Below are 17,478 nucleotides of genomic sequence, written 5' to 3' on the forward strand. Positions count from 1 at the left end.
TATGCAGACCAGGAAAGGGTAGCGCCGATGCTGAATTCAGAATTATTTGATAAGATAATCAGCTACGTAGGAAACTATAACAAAAGGAACATGATTGTAGCGGGTGAACTCAATTTACCAAATGTCAATTGGGAAGGTAATGCGAACGACAGGAAGCATTACCAACAAATGGCAAATAAGTTAATATGGGAAGGGCATCTGATTTAGAAAGTGATGGAACCAACTAGAGGGAAGAATATTCTGGATGTAGTGCTGGTAAAATCAGATAAGCTCTATAGAGAAACAGAAGTAACAGAGGTTACTAGTGATCACGAAGCTGTTTTTGTCATAGTTAAAAATAAATGTGAAAGAAATGAAGGTATTAAAATTAGGACTATCAGGCAGTACTATATGGCATGAGGGAGTTTTTAAAAAGTAACTATGATAGCAAAGAAGTCAGCTAAGGATAACATGATGGCAAGCATAATTGGCAGTCATACAAATTTTAGTGAAAAATGGAAGAGTATGTAGAGGTACTTTAAGGCAGATATCCTGGATTCAGGAGGTATCGCGATTGACCTATCTAAGGCATTTTATAGGGTAGATCATAGGAGACTACTGGCAAAAATGAATGCAACTGGACTTGACAAAAGAGTGACTGAATGGGTGGCTATGTTTCTAGAAAACAGAACTCAGAATTAGTAGGCGAAGCTTTATCTGTCCCTGTAATAATTAAGAGGGGAATTCCTCAAGGCAGCATTATTGGACCTTTATGTTTTCTTATATATATATATATATAAATGATATGTGTAAAGTGGAATCAGAGAGAAGGCTTTTTGCAGATGTTATTCTGTACAGAGTAATAAATAATTTATAAGATTGTGAGCAACTGCAAAATGACCTCAATGTTGTGAGATGGACAGCAAGCAATGGTGATAAACGGGGTTAAAAGCCAGGTTGCGAGTTTCACAAATAAGAAAAGTCCTCTCAGTTTTAATTTCTGTGTGGATGGGGTTGTAACCGTCCAGGCTTCTCCAGCCCTACTGATTTAAAATAATATTTTACGCGATATCATTTGATATCAAGTTTATCCGCCATCGGCAATTATTCGTAATAACATATGTATTCTACGTCAGGCATTTGAAAATAAGGTTTTTGCAATCATATTGTATATATTATAACATCATTTATTATTTATTATTTATTATTATATCATGAAAGATAGGAATTTATTATGTATTGGATTTGGTTAATATGTTGAGACATAGTTGTTGTCATTTCATCTCATATTTGTGTATACGGAGAAGGTTATTCTTATAGCATGGAAAATTACATGACTTATGGGTTTAACTCATGAGCCAAGGCTAGTAAACAGCAGCCCGCGCGCGAGGCTTGCAAGCTGGTCAGCTACATCATCGACACGCCTACTGGACTTGTCAAGAAAGAAGAGAAGGGGAGTTGATAATTCGATCTGCGAATCAGATACTTCGTTGTATATGAGTTTTGAGATTGAACTGTTACCAAGAGCGGGGGTGAGCCCGGATATATAGAGATTCTCACCACGAGAACGGCACCTAACAACCTAACTACTACTTCTGCTGTGAACCTAACTACTATGTGAACATCTACTGTGAACGACGTTATTATTTTTGAGACGGTATGTGCTCGCTTCGAGACATTGAGTGGTCGCTCTGCGACATAGCTATTTTTGTACAATGTGTTATCGCTTCGATACAATACTGAGCTGCGGTTATGTTATCGGATCTGCGTGAGACGAAACAAGCTTACGGCTTGTGTTATATTCAGTAAATCTTCTGGACGAAGAACTATGTTTAGTTCAAGTCTACGGAATTTGGTACAAGTCTGTACCGTATAAATATTATAGCTCAGTTGGATTGAGATTTCTATTAATATGGACAAATTCATATCTCTGAATTTTCTCCTCATACGATCAACGCTGATCAGTTTTTACAAGTATAGGGCCAATGTCTAATTTTAAAGACTAGGCAATTAGGGAGTGCTAGTCCAGATAGCCCGTACCATATCAGAGAAGGAAGGAAGGATGTCCATGGAGCCAATTCTACATCGAGAAGAAGAGAACGAGTAACCACGGAAACCCGATGACATCAACGAAAGCTGCAATTGGTGAGCTTCAATTAGATCAAGCAAGCAATTAGTAAATTCAGTAAAGTAAATTCTAAATCCCTCCACGCTTTAAGGAACTTTTCCGATTCATCTCATTTTTCTTGTATAATAAATTCATTTGTATTTTATATTGCGTTAATTTTCTTTCTTAAGCGATACTTAATGGTTAATTATTTAAAATCCTACCCCTGTGATTTAAGTACAAGTCTCTATGCTGGTAAATAGAAATTCTGGTTTACAGTTTTGTTTAAAACTGTAACCCTGGCACCCGAACATCACATAGAGAAATGGGAAACCATAGAATGTTAACCCTTTCCACTCGAATTATTTGTAAGTCCTGATTTCTCCCTACTCGTATTTATTTCTGTCAGCATTCTTCATTTTTTAAACCTTGTATTAAGTACTGGTTTTAACAATATATACAGGAAGGAACTACAAAATTAATTAATTTATGGTATTTACAATGCACAAAATAATGTTTTTCACTTTCTTAACGGTATGCCTTGAGTGTGTGGAAGCGTTCAAAGCAAATGCCTGGATGGAGCCCTGGTTGCTTCTCACAGGTTTTACAGAAGTGGACTGTCTCTCTCCTCCCTCCAACAACTTTCCTGTCACTGCAAACCTTGCAATCCTTAGTTTTTCCTTCAGGATGGGGGTACAGCAATTGTAGCTTGCCATTCAGCCTCACTTCTTCATCCGTTGAGGAAGGTCTTCCCCCTTTTCCTGCTCTGTGTATTCCGCACATTTCCTACAAGTTGTCTTACCAAGTTTTTCCTGAACTTCAGATGGGTGATTCCATTGTTACCTTCTTTGAAGAGTAAGAAGGCATTCACTATTGTGATCTCCAGAAGCCAGAAGAACATTTTTCTCCACCACTTCACTGATTTACGTGTGAATGGGTATGAGCTAGCATAGTGGTCAGAAAGATCAACGCCCCCCATGTATTGATTATAAGCACATACCACTGTAGGTTTCTCTACAATTTCCTCGGCACCTTGACGTCTTATTCTTTGCACAGGCTGAGTGGAATCGTCATAGAAAGTAGACAGCATAGCAATAATTCGCTTGTCCTTCCAAACCAAGCAAGAAGTGTTATCTGTTCGGAGTGCAATAATGTCATGTTTCATTCTCTTTGTTGCGGCTTTTCTCACTTGTAATGGCAGACCTCTGCTATTTACCATTACAGTGCCTGTAATATGGACCTTTAGTTTCAGTAGCTCAGCAGCAAGGTCGTAACTGGTATAGAACCGGTCCGTAAAGACGTGAAACCCAGTTTCGTTGGTGGCTTGCAAAACTTTTGTAACCAAATGAATAACTATCCTGCAAGTGAAGGGTAAATCTTGCCTAATCTTGTGTGGTTATTGAACCATAATATGGTTCAATAGCACATACGTATCCGGTGCTCGAGTCTGACAGTACATAAATACGGAGTCCCCACTTTGTTGGTTTCTGCTTATTGTAACACTTGAACACGACACGACCCTTGAAGCCTACAGTGCTTTCATCAACACTCAGATTCTTTCCTGGAATGGAAGTGTTCCCTGAATTTCGTGTCCAGGTACGACACTATATTTCTGACCTTCGAACCTCTAGATTGTGGGCCTGCCCTATCAACATCAGGGGAAGAAAGATGGAGATTCCAGAATATCTGTAGAAATCTGTCTCGAGAGAACACATCTTTGTAGAACACCTGCTTATCCAACCAGTCTTCACTAAAATAATCCTGCATTTCTGCCTTACTGTTCATCCCCATGTTGATAATTACACCAATAAATGCCTTCAGCTCTTCTAAAGTCACAGCTTTCCAAGAAAACCAGATAGATCTCTTCTGAAGTGGCGTATTTTGCTGTATTTTCATTTCGGAAAATTTGTTTGTCTCATGGACAATAGAGGTTAGCAACTGATCAGTAAAAAATAGCTGCCAGTACTCTAGTTCTATTTTAGGTCTATTGCCACACGTTATGAATCCACTCACTAACCTGAAAGGAAATTTGGGTAATCCATCACCAGTTCTCCACGATCTCCAAGGTATATTTGAAGTCAGCACTGTATGACTGGGACCGGGACGAGTCATAATACTACCGCCTCCTCTGATTTCTTGCGACACTGATATCGATATCATCACTTGAATCACTAATGGATATATCACTTTCATCGCCAGATTCAAAATTTTCGTCACTTTCATGGTCACTATCAACAAAATCAGCCGAAATAGACGCAAGAATCTCAGCTTCGGTCAGACTGTGCGCCGCCATGTTGCTTCATGCGACTGCTTTCCATTGTCAAGGAAACAGCAATTTTGCCAAGCAAAGAGAAACTAAAACACTCGTATTTTGTTTCTTTCGGTTTCCGGAAGGGACCAGCACTTACAAAACGAAGTACAAAAGTCCTGGCTTGCCAGGTAACCTAGCAATGAGCGGCGAAACATTGTGTCGACTCAGGGTCGATACACGAGCTATAACGCTAAGTGACGGCTGTCGACCTCAGGTCGACACACGAGCGGAAAGGGTTAATTGTTTCTATTTGCGTGGCAATTTGCGGGCAAGCCACATATAGTTTATTTGATATTCATATGTCCCAAGGTAATAACTTTCATCTCCCCAAGTGTTTTGATGAGGAGCGCGAACAGTTACAGGGTTAAAGTTCCCATTGGGGATCACTGCAAGTACCTACATCTTGATATAAAGAAAGATCTGCATTGGGGTAATCGCACAAATATGATTGTAAATAGAGGGTACAGATCTCTGAACATGATTATGAGGGTATTTAGGGGTTGTAGTAAGGATGTAAAGAAGACAGAGCATGCAAGTGTCTAGTAAGACACCAACTAGAGTATGATTCCATTGTATGGGACCCTCACCAGGATTACTTGATTCGAGAACCAGGAAAAATTAAAAGAAAAGCAGCTGGGTTTGTTCTGGGTGATTTCCGACAAAAGAGTAGCGTTACAAAAATGTTGCAAAGTTTGGGCTGGGAAGACTTGGGAGAAAGGAGACGAGCTGCTCAACTAAGTAGTACGTAATACCAATATAAATGGTCCGTTACTGGTCATTATAAATTTTCCAGCTAACTCATTCCTTATTGCCAGCATTTCGCCCCAGTGCGCTAAGTTGGGCTCATCAGTTGGTAAATAGCACACCAAGACACCGAGCTGTCAGTGGAGAGATGGTATGGAACATCAGTAGACGAATAAGCTTCAGTGGTGTCTTTAAAAGTAGGGAAGATCACAATATGAAGATAAAGTAGGAATTCAAGAGGACAAATTGGAGCAAATATTTGTTTATAGGAAGGGGAGTTAGGGATTGGAATAACTTACCAAGGGAAATGTCCAATAAATTTCCAATTTCTTTGCAATCATTTAAGAAAAGGCTAGGAAAACAACAGAGGAGAATCTGCTACCTGGGTGACTGTCCTAAATGCACATCAGTAGTGACTCTGACATGAGGAAACGAAAATGATCACTAAGGATGTAAAGGAGAGGATGTATAAATGTGTGGCAAGACCTCAGTGAATGGGACCTACACCAGGATTACTGAATATGACAACTGGCAGAGATCCAAATAAAAGCAGCATGATTTGTTCTACATTATTCCCGAACTATGGGCTGGGAAGGTTGGGAGTAAGGAAACAAGCTGTTCAACTAAGGGGTGTGTTCCAAGCTGTCATTGAATGAGCTTGAGTGGAGCTTGTAAACATAGGCAAGATCAAAATATGAAGAGAAAGTTAGGATTCAAGATAAATTGGGGCAAATATTCATTTATAGGAAGAGGAATTGAGGATTGGAATAATCTATCACGGGAACGTTCGATAAATTTAAAATGTTGTTTTTTTTTTTTTGCCAAAGGAAATTATTATTTTTTTTTTTTTTTTCCCAGGAAAGATTATGTAAACAACTAATAAGGAATCTGCCACCTAGGTGGACAGCCCTAAATGTAAATCAAAGATAACTGATGATTAAGCATAATCAAGGTTTTGTAAGTATGAAGGATACGTTATATTTCAAAACTAGAAAAACATACCGGAAAGGTGACTTGGAACAGTCACTACCATCTTTGGTTCTGATAATTTCATTCAGATGTTAATTCTCATACAGCTGCCATTTTGGCAAAACTACAAACAACTTCTAACACACTGTCATGCTGTAAATCACACTCTGTTCTTTTGTTTTCTGTAGAGTTTCCAACGTGAACTTTTTCCAGTTTATTGGATTACAACTCAAAATACGGGTATCATAAAGACATTAAATTTCTCATAATTTCATACCATGGGGTCATGCATACACACAATGCTCGATTTATGCCAAAAGTAAAATACCCAATTCTACTGGTAAAAGAATGTTCATTGTTAAAGAAATGTTAAATAAATTTATGCCAGCACTGCACTGATTCTAGGAGGGCAAGCCAAAAATGTGACCTTGTTCCAATGCTCAGAAAGTAACAGTAACAAAAGGTGAAGTTGCTGAATACAGGGCTGATTCCTGCGGGCACATGAGGACTGTGCCTGGAGTGCCAAGATCACTGCTACGGGAGAACTAACACTATGCCACAGTGATTAAGTTCAGGTAAGAAACGGGCCATAATCATTTATGTCTGATACCGTGATCAGGCAGTTTGAGTCTCACTGTTGACCATCAGAACATTGGCAGGTGTATGTGCCAAAGCCCGAGTTCAATTTCAAACCCCTCCACGGTGCTCATACAGAGCGAGAACGTACGAATCTGTCCATGGCAATCTGCCATCTGATGCATCCTTGAGCAGACACTATGGCGTTATTCGACAGGAGTACACTGTTTTCCCAGCTCGTTACACTGGACAAAAACTTGCGTACTGACCTTCACCTCTGAGTTTACCAACAGCTTGTCCAAAGATAGTGCAGACAAATAAATTAAGATCACAAACCATCCATCATCACCGCCAGGTGCCTGGGCGTTAGAACACACAAATAAAGAAGTTATGCTGAAATAAAGCAGTATTCTTTGTTTGCCTAAAAAACCTTAAGGAAACCTACTTTTTGACTTACCCTGTTATTATCCTAAGCCATAGCACAACCGAAAGCTTAAACGGTTTACAACATTTCACCGACAATTATAGCTATTTTACGAATTACGAAGAGAATAAAGTTGCTCACTGAAGAACTTCATTAAGAGGAGCTCACATAATTAGCGTTTTCATAAAGGAGTTATTTATCTATGTCTTTGCTGAACTGGAAAATACCTGAAACCTGAGGATAATAGTCCAGATGAGGCCGAGACTGAGGCGAGGGTTCCCATCCACGATGTCGTGGGAGCCCATATTTTCTAGGTGCACCCTCTGTTCCCTGAGAAACTGCAAGGCTTTATCCACATTTTCCAGGCAATGAATACGCATCTTGCCCTTTGTGGGTCGTGGCTGAAACAAAAAAAGAAAAATTATACACCACAAAGGAAAATAATAATTTTACCTTAAAACTTATCCACATTCAAAATTGCTACTAAAACCAGTCTTGCACATAAATTAACTATCCTACAACTATTTTAATGGTAAAATGGTATCACAGTTTCTAACAATTTTTTTCATTCCAATCCATAACAATCAATGGAATGAGTTTTGCCTTTACAGGAAAATAAGGATGGAGGAGGAGGAGGAGGAGGAGGAGGAGGAGGGAGTTGCTTTAATATTCACTGCAGGAGTGCAAAAAAATACGAAACAAGTAGCAAATCTATGTCAGTATGGCATGTTTATACATATAAAGAACAAAAGAAATGGAAGGAAATGTACAGAATTGTAGATAATTTTGTACATATCAACATATAAGTCATAAATGGCAAATTACAAAGAAACTTCTGATACCTTTTGATCATATATTTTTTGAAGTGTTAATACGGACATAATTTCTTACTTCATTCTGTTATAAATATTTGTAAGTTTAACAAGCATGCTGCTTGCATCCTTTAACTGAATATCCAAGAAGTTGAAAGCTACTTTTTTCAGTCAGTAACACATCAATCACTTCATACTTCCCTTGCTATTTTCATCAGAACACAATGCACTAGCATGGTAACGATGACAAAGCTTTGCTAGCTCTGCATACGAGTGAGGAATAGGAAGTTGAACATATAGCTTTTATCTTTAATAACCATGAACACACATAATAAACTACTGAGGTGGCCTCTTAACAACAGTACCATCAGTCCGTGGTGTTACCTATGTTTGAACTATTCTATATCCATCAAGTTCTACGTGTACGGAGTAGTACTCTAGCAGCAATTGTGTTATGTACTGTTAACTAATTATCGAGAATGTTTATCGAAACAGACTCTCAACCTATTAGGTTGTGGGTTCGGATCCCACTGGTGTCCGGTTGGCCATTTTTGTTCTGTACTTAACATCTCTTCAGCACGTACTAAACGTACAAACACGGAATAATAGGTTTAAAGTCAGTTTCGATTACAATGCGGTCATGAAAATTCAATATTCATTGAGAATGTTTATGTTTATCACTTCAGTTGTTTGTTATTCTGGAGTTATTACCACTGTTCTAAGGTTTACTAACCAATTTAAATCTGCCTTATATTAAATTCCAACAATAAGAAAATGCATTGTTCGAGAACTAATCAGCCTGTCCCTTTACAAATACCGAGAGCATTTTGAGCTAAGAGGTCATCTGCATTGAATCTTTTGAGTGTTCTATGTAACCGAGGTCTCCCTCACGATGCTGAGGTGGAAGCTGGGGTGAGCAGCTGGCATCACAAGGTAAAAGCCGAATTCTCACCTAACTATATGTACGTTCTCTACGTGTGGCTAAAGGGACAATTCCAGCGCTCCCCCTTACCATGTAACAGTGCGTTTACTTTAACTATCTTCGTTTAAACTTACAATGTAGGCAATCGCAGGACTAAAAAATAATCACCCCTAATGGGGACTTTCTAACGTGTAAGGACGCATGAGTGTGTACCCTCGTTTCCCTTCTCCAATTTTGTCATTCCATAACCAAGTTTTCCAATTTTCTAAATTCACGTACCTTCCTTTTGGACCTTGAATTTTGTTTTCCTTAGTCACCAAATAGATGGTGTCATCAGGTCTTATGCCCTGTTAGGTTTTCCTTTGGTCTTATAACATTCGAGTGCTCGAGTGTTTTCAGTCCCCATTATTCACATTTTGTTTTCGAACTTTCTTCTTTACCGTTGTCGTTTCTTTCTTGTTCATGGCCCTGTTGTATGGGCTTCAGCTCCTGTAGAGCTTTGTGGATCTTTTGATCCACTCCTCAAAAGTAGCTTCTCGGGTATTATTTTCTAAAGTTCTTAAAGCAGAATATATTTGCTGCTTCAAATATCGGTGGTACTTGATTATGTAATCTTCTAACCCCTTAAAGGGCATTTGTAAACTGTGCTTTAGGGTTCGAGACCCATCCTACGTAACTTTGTTTCAGAAGCTACGGCTTCTTTCTCTGAACTGAATTGACTATTTTCTCTCTGCAATGTAAAAGCAACCCTATCTCTGTAACTACCTACTGGTCTGATTTCTCCGACTGACTCATACAAGATGGGAGTAGTTCTCCTCATATTGTAAATTGTCTGGGCCCATAAGCTCCTTCTTGCCTAATCTTTGTTGTTCATGCTTGAAAAGTGTTGACAAAATGTAAACATGGTTCATAAATCACCCCTTATGCTTCTTTCCTCTCTGCTGCACAGATATCACTGTAACAAGCAGTAGCAAAATGTGCTTGAATGGGCCTGGACAAAGTCCCTTTTGACTATTTTCGGAAAACTTTGATTCGAACTCTGAGAATTTCAAATTTTTCCAAATTTTCGTATTTTTTCTATGTATGTCAAATCCTAGGGACAATGTAGCTCCATAAGGAGGAGCTCATGTACGAGTTGTTACTTAGGAAGATGCTATCTCGCCACGCGGTTTCTACAGATATGTCACGACTTAAGGAGCCCTTGAATTTACCTATTTCTGTCCCGATTTGTGGGGAAAAGGGAGTTGGAGAGTCTCTGTCCACTAACAGCTCTAATTTAGTTTAACTAGTACAAGCCTGACTATTTCACTTCTACAATAAGTCTGATCTGTTATCTCTGAATCTTAGTGAAGAACACACTAAAGCTGCTGAATCTCTGCGCCCTGATAAAATTAATCACTGGTTAATGTGCCGAACCAAGCCCGCCTTGGTGGTGCACTTCCTTTATTCCTACTTCTCCTTGACTGTCGTCGCCATTAGCGATAACATTACCCGAATGTGACGTGAAATTTATAGTTTCTCATTGAAGATAGCGCTCTCGCCATCTGTGTTTATACACAGTCTCTTTGACACAGTCTGTCTCTCGCTCTCCGAGTGTTAAGTTGGTCTGCTCGCGATGCCAACAATGGTCGGATCAAACGTGATAAGCAGACTGGAATTTAATATGTGCTTCTTGATCTGCGAATTGCTATTATCGTGGATTTACTGGTTTCAAGGCTCGGTTCTCTGCTTGAAGTTATTATTTTGATCGAGGTATATATTTCGAGACTCCTGATTGCTGCTCCCAGGTATTCATTTTATTTCATTTTCATGCCAGTTACAAAAACTGTTCTGTGCGATTGTATTTCGGTAGTCTTTTATCACCTGTCTTTGCAGGCTCTTAATTATTTCATTTTGTGTGTGTGTTTTAATTTTTTCTTTCTTTGTGTGTACACACGTGGGAACGGAGAGTGGTATTTACCTATCTGTTTGTTTGGGCCTGTGTGTGTTTGTGAGTTTTGAGACCATGCATTTTTGTTTACTCATCATTTGAAAACATGGCTGAGCATTGGTGTATTGTGTGATTTGACGCTACGGGGTTTAATCCATGTTTGTCCACGTGAGGCAATTTGGATGTCCCGTGTAGCGGGTCGATGAGTGTTGTGATTGCTACGATTATATTTGGATCAGCCTTGCCTATATTTTGCGGCGGTCCAGCATTGTATCTGCGGTGTTCGAACCATGCTCGGGAGCCCATGATATAATTCGCTATCCTGTGCGATAGTATACATCGCGTGCCTTCACACTCCGGCCTGATCTGTGTATTTTATTTTGGGTCTCTCTTCTTGTTCATATGTGTGTGTGTGTGTGTGTGTGTGTGTGTGTGTGCGCGCGTGCGTGCGTGCGAGCCTGTGCTGTCTGATTGTGTACGGTCTATAGTACTCTCCGTATCTCGTAATTTCAATTTTAATTTTTCTTTATTTTATTTTACTCTTCGTTTTAGTTGGCCGATTTGGGCCATGTTTAGTGTGCTATTTTATATTTCTAGGCTGTTATTTGGTCCATTGTCGGCGATTAGTTTTTGTTTTTGTAACTGTGGCAACAACAGCATCTCCTTCACTTCTGCTCCTTTTGGGAGGCTGTGCTTTGCTTTTGTTGGGACGCGCTGGCATCAAATGGACGCTTGCTTGGAGCGCGGATGCAAACTGTGATATGTGCGCGGCCCGTATTACCGCGACTGTATTATTCCTTTAGTGGTTCCATTTTCTGATTCCTTCGATGATGTGTTTCACGTCACATTATTTTTCTCAAACGAATTTGTAAATTCTATGTAGTCATAGGTAGGTGTGTTGTGCGATCGCGTGTACTGTCGGCGTGTTACACGAAACTTACAATGTCACTGAACGGGATACTACTTGATGTTTCAATTTTCTACAGTTATGTAAGTAACTTTTAATGCAGCCTCACATTTCTGTTTTCATTCTAATATTATGTGTGTTTATAATAAACCCCAGTTTCCTTGATCCATTCTTTTATTCATGGGGGTTACGGGTTCATGCCTTTCTGTCCTTTCGCTTCCCTTTGTCTACGCACGGATCCAGCTCCGAGCTGTTTTAGCTCGTTCCAGTCCATCCATGGAAATTTACGAAGAGAGGTAGGCGAGGTAAGTATCTGCGCGTATATGTCGTGTACTGTGTTGATGTGTAATGGTAGCAGGGTATGGGGGTGGTGGAATAACAATCTCACACTGAGAGGAGTAATGGTGTTATTCTACTTGCAGTTAGCATGGTAGAGCAACACAAGTCCACTGAAAGTATTCTGTCAAGCCCCATCCGAATAGCAAGTATGTGGCCCTCCTGGACACCAACAAATACCACCATTTTTTGGTTAATTACGCATCAACTGAATCTCCCAATCCTCCACCTGAAGCGCCGGTGTTTTCTACCTCATCTGCTCACTATTCTTTGGAAGGTATTTAAAAGTTTTGATTAATTCAACTAACAATATTTCCTTCCTACGTTTCTTACTTCAGTTTCAGGATCATGCTCTTGTTTTCGTTTTGTCTCATTCTCAAATATTACAAATGCTTTATCCATACACTGTTGGTGTTCTTTCTTATAAAATTTCTGACAAGAGTGCTACTGAAACTTTTCATGCCTATCTGCTGACTCACTTCATGTCTTCAAGGGTCCAAAGACTGGACAAAAACCTAGCTGATTTCATACAAGACATTAAGTGTTATGCCAGAGTCTTTGCACTTCACTACTCTGAAGGGCAAATGGTTCAAACCATCATTGAAGGTTTCACCTTCCTATCGTTCTTTGCTTTGCTTCGCAACCCCCAGACTTTCAGTGAACTTTAGGCGATGTCCGTTGCTGCAGAGGGAGTAAAATATGCCAACACCGTCAGAATTGTGCGCGACTCACTACCTCCTCCCACATCACTGCCTGCCCCGCACAGAACTTTCACCCCACCTAAGTGTTATGCTTGTGGGTCTGCACACTCTGTAAATAATAAGTGCTCAAGTGTCCCTTGGTGCTTTCTAAATCTTAAAAAACAGGAACTTCTACCTCTCAAGGCTGGTTTAAGTGCGGTTCTTTTCAATATTTGGCAAAAAGCTGTAATTTTCCTAAATCAACTCCTCCTCGTAATTCTAATTCTTTGACTCGGTTCACGGGCTGAGTCGCCGTCATCATCCCCCAACCCAGCCAAATATAAATCAAGAAATTGAAAATGCACCATGTAATATCGTATTTCAAAGTGACAGAGTCAAGTGATTAAGTCATGAGAGGTTTCAAGGCGGTGAAAGAATTATAGGAATTCTCAAGGGACTTCAACATTCATATCAGAGAGGAGATTGCAATCAGTCTAGATTAGGGTTGCCACCTGTCCCGCATTGTACGGGACATCCCGTATTTGAGGTGAAAATTCTGTGGTTTGGTTCTAAAAGAGCCAATGTCATTTTTTATCTAAATTGAGATATTAACTGATACAAACACGTTTTATCCTGGCTTGCAACATGTTAAAAGGGCCAATTTTCAATTTCTTGATTTATATTTGGCTGGGTTGGAGGATGATGACGGCGATTCAGCCCGTGAACCGAGTCAAAGAATTAGAATTAGTGTCTTTAACGAATTTCAATAATAATCTGTTAATGAAACTAATTATAATCTAATTGAAATTGGACCTAACGCTTGATTTTCTAGTATTTATGAACTGTCCTTTATTTTTGTGAAAAATCCCGTATTTTTAACTACATGTCCCTTATGTGTTAAATCAAAAAGTGGCAACCTTAGTCTAGACAAGGAAACATCCTGTAATGAAACAGAAATATAGCCCTGTATGCTCTCAAGCAAAAAGAGGTCAGACTATTTCAAACATTTTAGAAAGAAAAAAAAAAAAGGCTGATCCATACATACTGTACAAAGAAGGAAGAGATCTTCACCTTCAAAGATATACAATTTCTATCTCAACAACTTCAAAACTTGACAATCTAGAACAAAATGAAGTTAGACCTACAGGTGTCTATACCAGGCATGGAGGTCGGTAGCATGTGAAGATAAGGATGTCTATACGACGTATGGAGGTCAGCATCAAGGGGTTAAGGTTATTAATAATCAGAACTCCATGTGAAGTAATTTCTTAGTAGAGTCTCTTTGTAGAGTGACTCTACAAAGACAGACTGTCAATTCTGAATCTTTAACACAGTGATTTCGTCCTGTTTTTTAATTATATCACACTGGAAAATTTTTAGACTAACTAAGAGGTTCATAACCTCACTATAAACACTTATTGTTGCTCTATTTCACTTATCTCATTTGTTTTCTTCACAGGTTACACACACTTTTTAGCTTCAATTATTGTAAAAATGTTGATTTTTTCACTGAAGATGGCTCAAACGAGTCGAAACATGTTTGAGTTTTATTACTCCATCTAAGGATGGATTTATGTAATGTATTGAATAGGAGGACACATTAAATTTTCCTTTGTAAAATTAAAACGTGGTACCAGAGAAGCCATTTTCTAAAAACATGTATGATTAGTTAATATGAATGAGACATTCTTTGCATAGTATTGAAAAGGCTAGGAGATCCTGCATACCCCTCTCACCCCCAAGAACCAATTGAAGCGTTGGCAGTTCCCTGTGTGCGTGTGTTTTACCTTGACAAGTCACAGGGTGAAATGCTCTGCATTGCAGGTGACGGCAGATGTAATTTAAAACCTTTTCAGTCTGTTGAACACACAAGTTCAATATAGATATTGCACTATAAAATACCATATCTAAGCAAATATGATGCACACTTTTTTTAGCACCATATGCAGTATTCAAAATTGGGGTGCCCATAAGATTTGATGGCGCATTACATTCTCGGCCAATGCCCTCAGAATGGTCACCACTGTCATATCTGTTTGTAGTGATTTCACTATTCACAAGCTTGGGAGCACTCAGGACGTGCAAGAACATTACAGACGTTTCAAACCGATATATAATGAGGAAGAAAGAGTTGAGAGGAATTAAAAAATTGATCGGGTAATATTTTTCACATTTTTCTAAACTGCAGAGATTGGACAGCCAACATGTGATAAGAAACCCTCATTTTGCATTAAGTTGCTTTAGTACTAGAGCTCAGACTTGTGCTCACAATAAACCAGTGCATATATATACTTTTTTCTTTTTAAGGAAGTATGCAACATAATATGCAAAAACAAATTAACAAAACTCAAACCACTGCGTTGTGGGAAATGCTACTGTTCAGTATATATTTCAGCTTAGAACTGTGATCAGAAAGGTTCAGTATTGCATGACAACATTGCCACAGCGTTCTGTGCAGCTTCTATGGCTGTCACTGAAGAAAGTCCAATCTAAGTACATTACATGATGCTGTACATGCACTGCAATAAGTATTCTGTGAATTCCTATTCCACTTCAGTTTTCTTCACTGGACAGCTTTAATTTAACAGGCTTTCGTACCCAACCGATTTAGAATACTGGACTAAGCTTATTGAATGCAATACTGTGGGGTTTCAGAAGACAAAAAATCTGCATAATACTAGTTCCATGTTTTTCTTTACACCTGTAACTGTAGAAGTCTTAATTAGCCAATGAAGGGGAGAATATGTATGTACATGCACTATTAAATACCCACTGATCAATCTGACCGCAGCAGTGCGACTTGCAAAATAATAATATATAAAATAGGAAAAAGCCTTTTCATAATGAATGTGTAAATACTCACCAAACGCTCTCCAGAGAGGACTTCTAGCAGTTTAAGAAGCATTTTGCCATCTCTTAAGTCCACGTAGAGGTCGCTTATACGACACGACACCCTGACCAGGTGAGAGTTCACCCATTTCTGGAATGTCTTCTTCTGGACGCTTTCTCGTTCGTCTGGACACAAAAACAATATTAAATTCAACATTTAGAAATATAAAGACCATAAAAATTGGCTCAAGAAATACTATACTAAACTTCTGTAGATATGTAACTTAAGTAAAGACTTAATTCACAGTGGAGATCTAGGGTAATTGTTTTTCTTTTTTTCGTGTGGCTATTTCTAGCCAAGTACAGCCCTTGTAAGGCAGACCCTCCGATGAGGGTGGGCGGCATCTGCCATGTGTAGGTAACTCTTTTATTGTAGTGGAGGATAGTGTTGTGTGTGGTGTGCGAGTTGCAGGGATGTTCGGGACAGCACAAACACCCAGCCCCCGGGCCAACGGAATTAACCAATAAAGATTAAAAACCCCGACCCGGCCGGGAATTGAACCCGGGACCCTCTGAACCGAAAGCCAGTACGCTGACCATTCAAGCAACGAGTCGGACATCTTGGGTAGTAACACGATAGAAGAGAAAAATTCAAGCAAGTGAAATGAAATTCCTAAGAAGTGTGACTGACAAGGGACACCTTTGACCTCAAATGCTTGGAACCGCACAAAACCATGCTAAGAATAACAAGCAATCATAAGCAAAACAGTGGTGTGCGTCATGTCTATGCAAAACTCCGCACTTGTCTGCTAGCGCCACTAGACTGTGGCATAGTGTAGCTGCACTAACCAGTCCTCCAGTTGCGCGAGTGGTATAGCTGCAGTGCATATTTGTCTCTTGGAGTGTTCGCAAGCGAGTTACTGTGTACAGTGCCGTGATATCATGAAGAGAATTAATCCTACGCATGTGGTCCAAATATTAGGGACCAAGTTGCGACGTGCTGAATATGGAAACGACGTCGGGGCCGAAGATATGGAGTTTGCGGATATATTATATAACATAATAATTCAGAAATATAATGGCGATGACACAAATACATGACGTTACGCTGGATAGATATACGGATTTTGAAGGACAGGAGGAACCTGAACCTGAAGGTGGCTCTTCAGGAAGTACAAGACATTCATCTCCAGAGCAACAGGAACAGTCAAGTCAAAGTGAGTACGAACTCTCTCCACCCAAAAAGACAAGGTCCAGTGTATTAAAAGATATTGATGACAGCGTACTAGAGAATATTTATGACAACTATTACAATTGTGGCTTCAATTCCTATAGCAAACTAATGAAGCGCTATAAGTGAAAGTAAATCAAATTGCACATTAATTCTAAATTATGTGTCTAAGAAACGGGGAGCAGGTGCTCATTTCAAAGGAAATGGACTGTCACAATTACAAACTATAAAAGAGTATGTAATATCGCAATTTGATGGTGCAAGGAGGTATGGATCTACAGTTCAATACTGGCATCTGCAGATGGGAGAACTAGAAAGGGCTAAATTGGTCGGCTTGGTCAAGTTCAAAGCTTTCATTTCCTTTATCGACCATCTCAAGACTGAATATGGCAATTATTCATCCAGGCATATTACTACATTTGTCACATGTAAGGACATAGAAGAGAATAATAATATACATCAGAAGACTCAACAGTTTGTGGAAGAAGTGAACATGTTTATAACGGAGGAGGGTGTGCAGAAAGGTAATGTTTGGAACAGTGACCAGAGTCAATTCCAGTATGAAATGTCTTCAGCATCAACACTGTCCTACAGAGGAGAGAAAACTACAGGCAGTGTGTTGTAGTCTGTACATAGCTCTACCCACAGCTACACAATTGATGTAGCTTTATCAATTGTAGGCAGACTAGCAAAGAAGTTGTACATTTCTTTTCAAGAGACA

At 39.3% G+C, this 17,478-nt stretch overlaps 1 protein-coding gene across 11 annotated transcripts in view; it reads right to left on the reverse strand.

Moving 5' to 3' along the window:
- beta-Spec (spectrin beta chain) overlaps positions 1 to 17,478 on the reverse strand; it is a 636,597-nt gene that overhangs the window by 289,920 nt on the left and 329,199 nt on the right. For all 11 annotated transcript variants that reach the window (XM_067155517.2, XM_067155514.2, XM_067155515.2 and 8 more), the window contains 2 exons: positions 15,561 to 15,712; positions 7,338 to 7,511 (listed from right to left, as the gene is read on the reverse strand). In XM_067155517.2, coding sequence (XP_067011618.1) covers positions 7,338 to 7,511; positions 15,561 to 15,712 — 326 coding nt within the window. The remainder of the gene's footprint in view (positions 1 to 7,337; positions 7,512 to 15,560; positions 15,713 to 17,478) is intronic.

This window comes from Anabrus simplex, chromosome 11, assembly GCF_040414725.1.
Source record: "Anabrus simplex isolate iqAnaSimp1 chromosome 11, ASM4041472v1, whole genome shotgun sequence".
Lineage (NCBI taxonomy): Eukaryota > Metazoa > Arthropoda > Insecta > Orthoptera > Tettigoniidae > Anabrus > Anabrus simplex.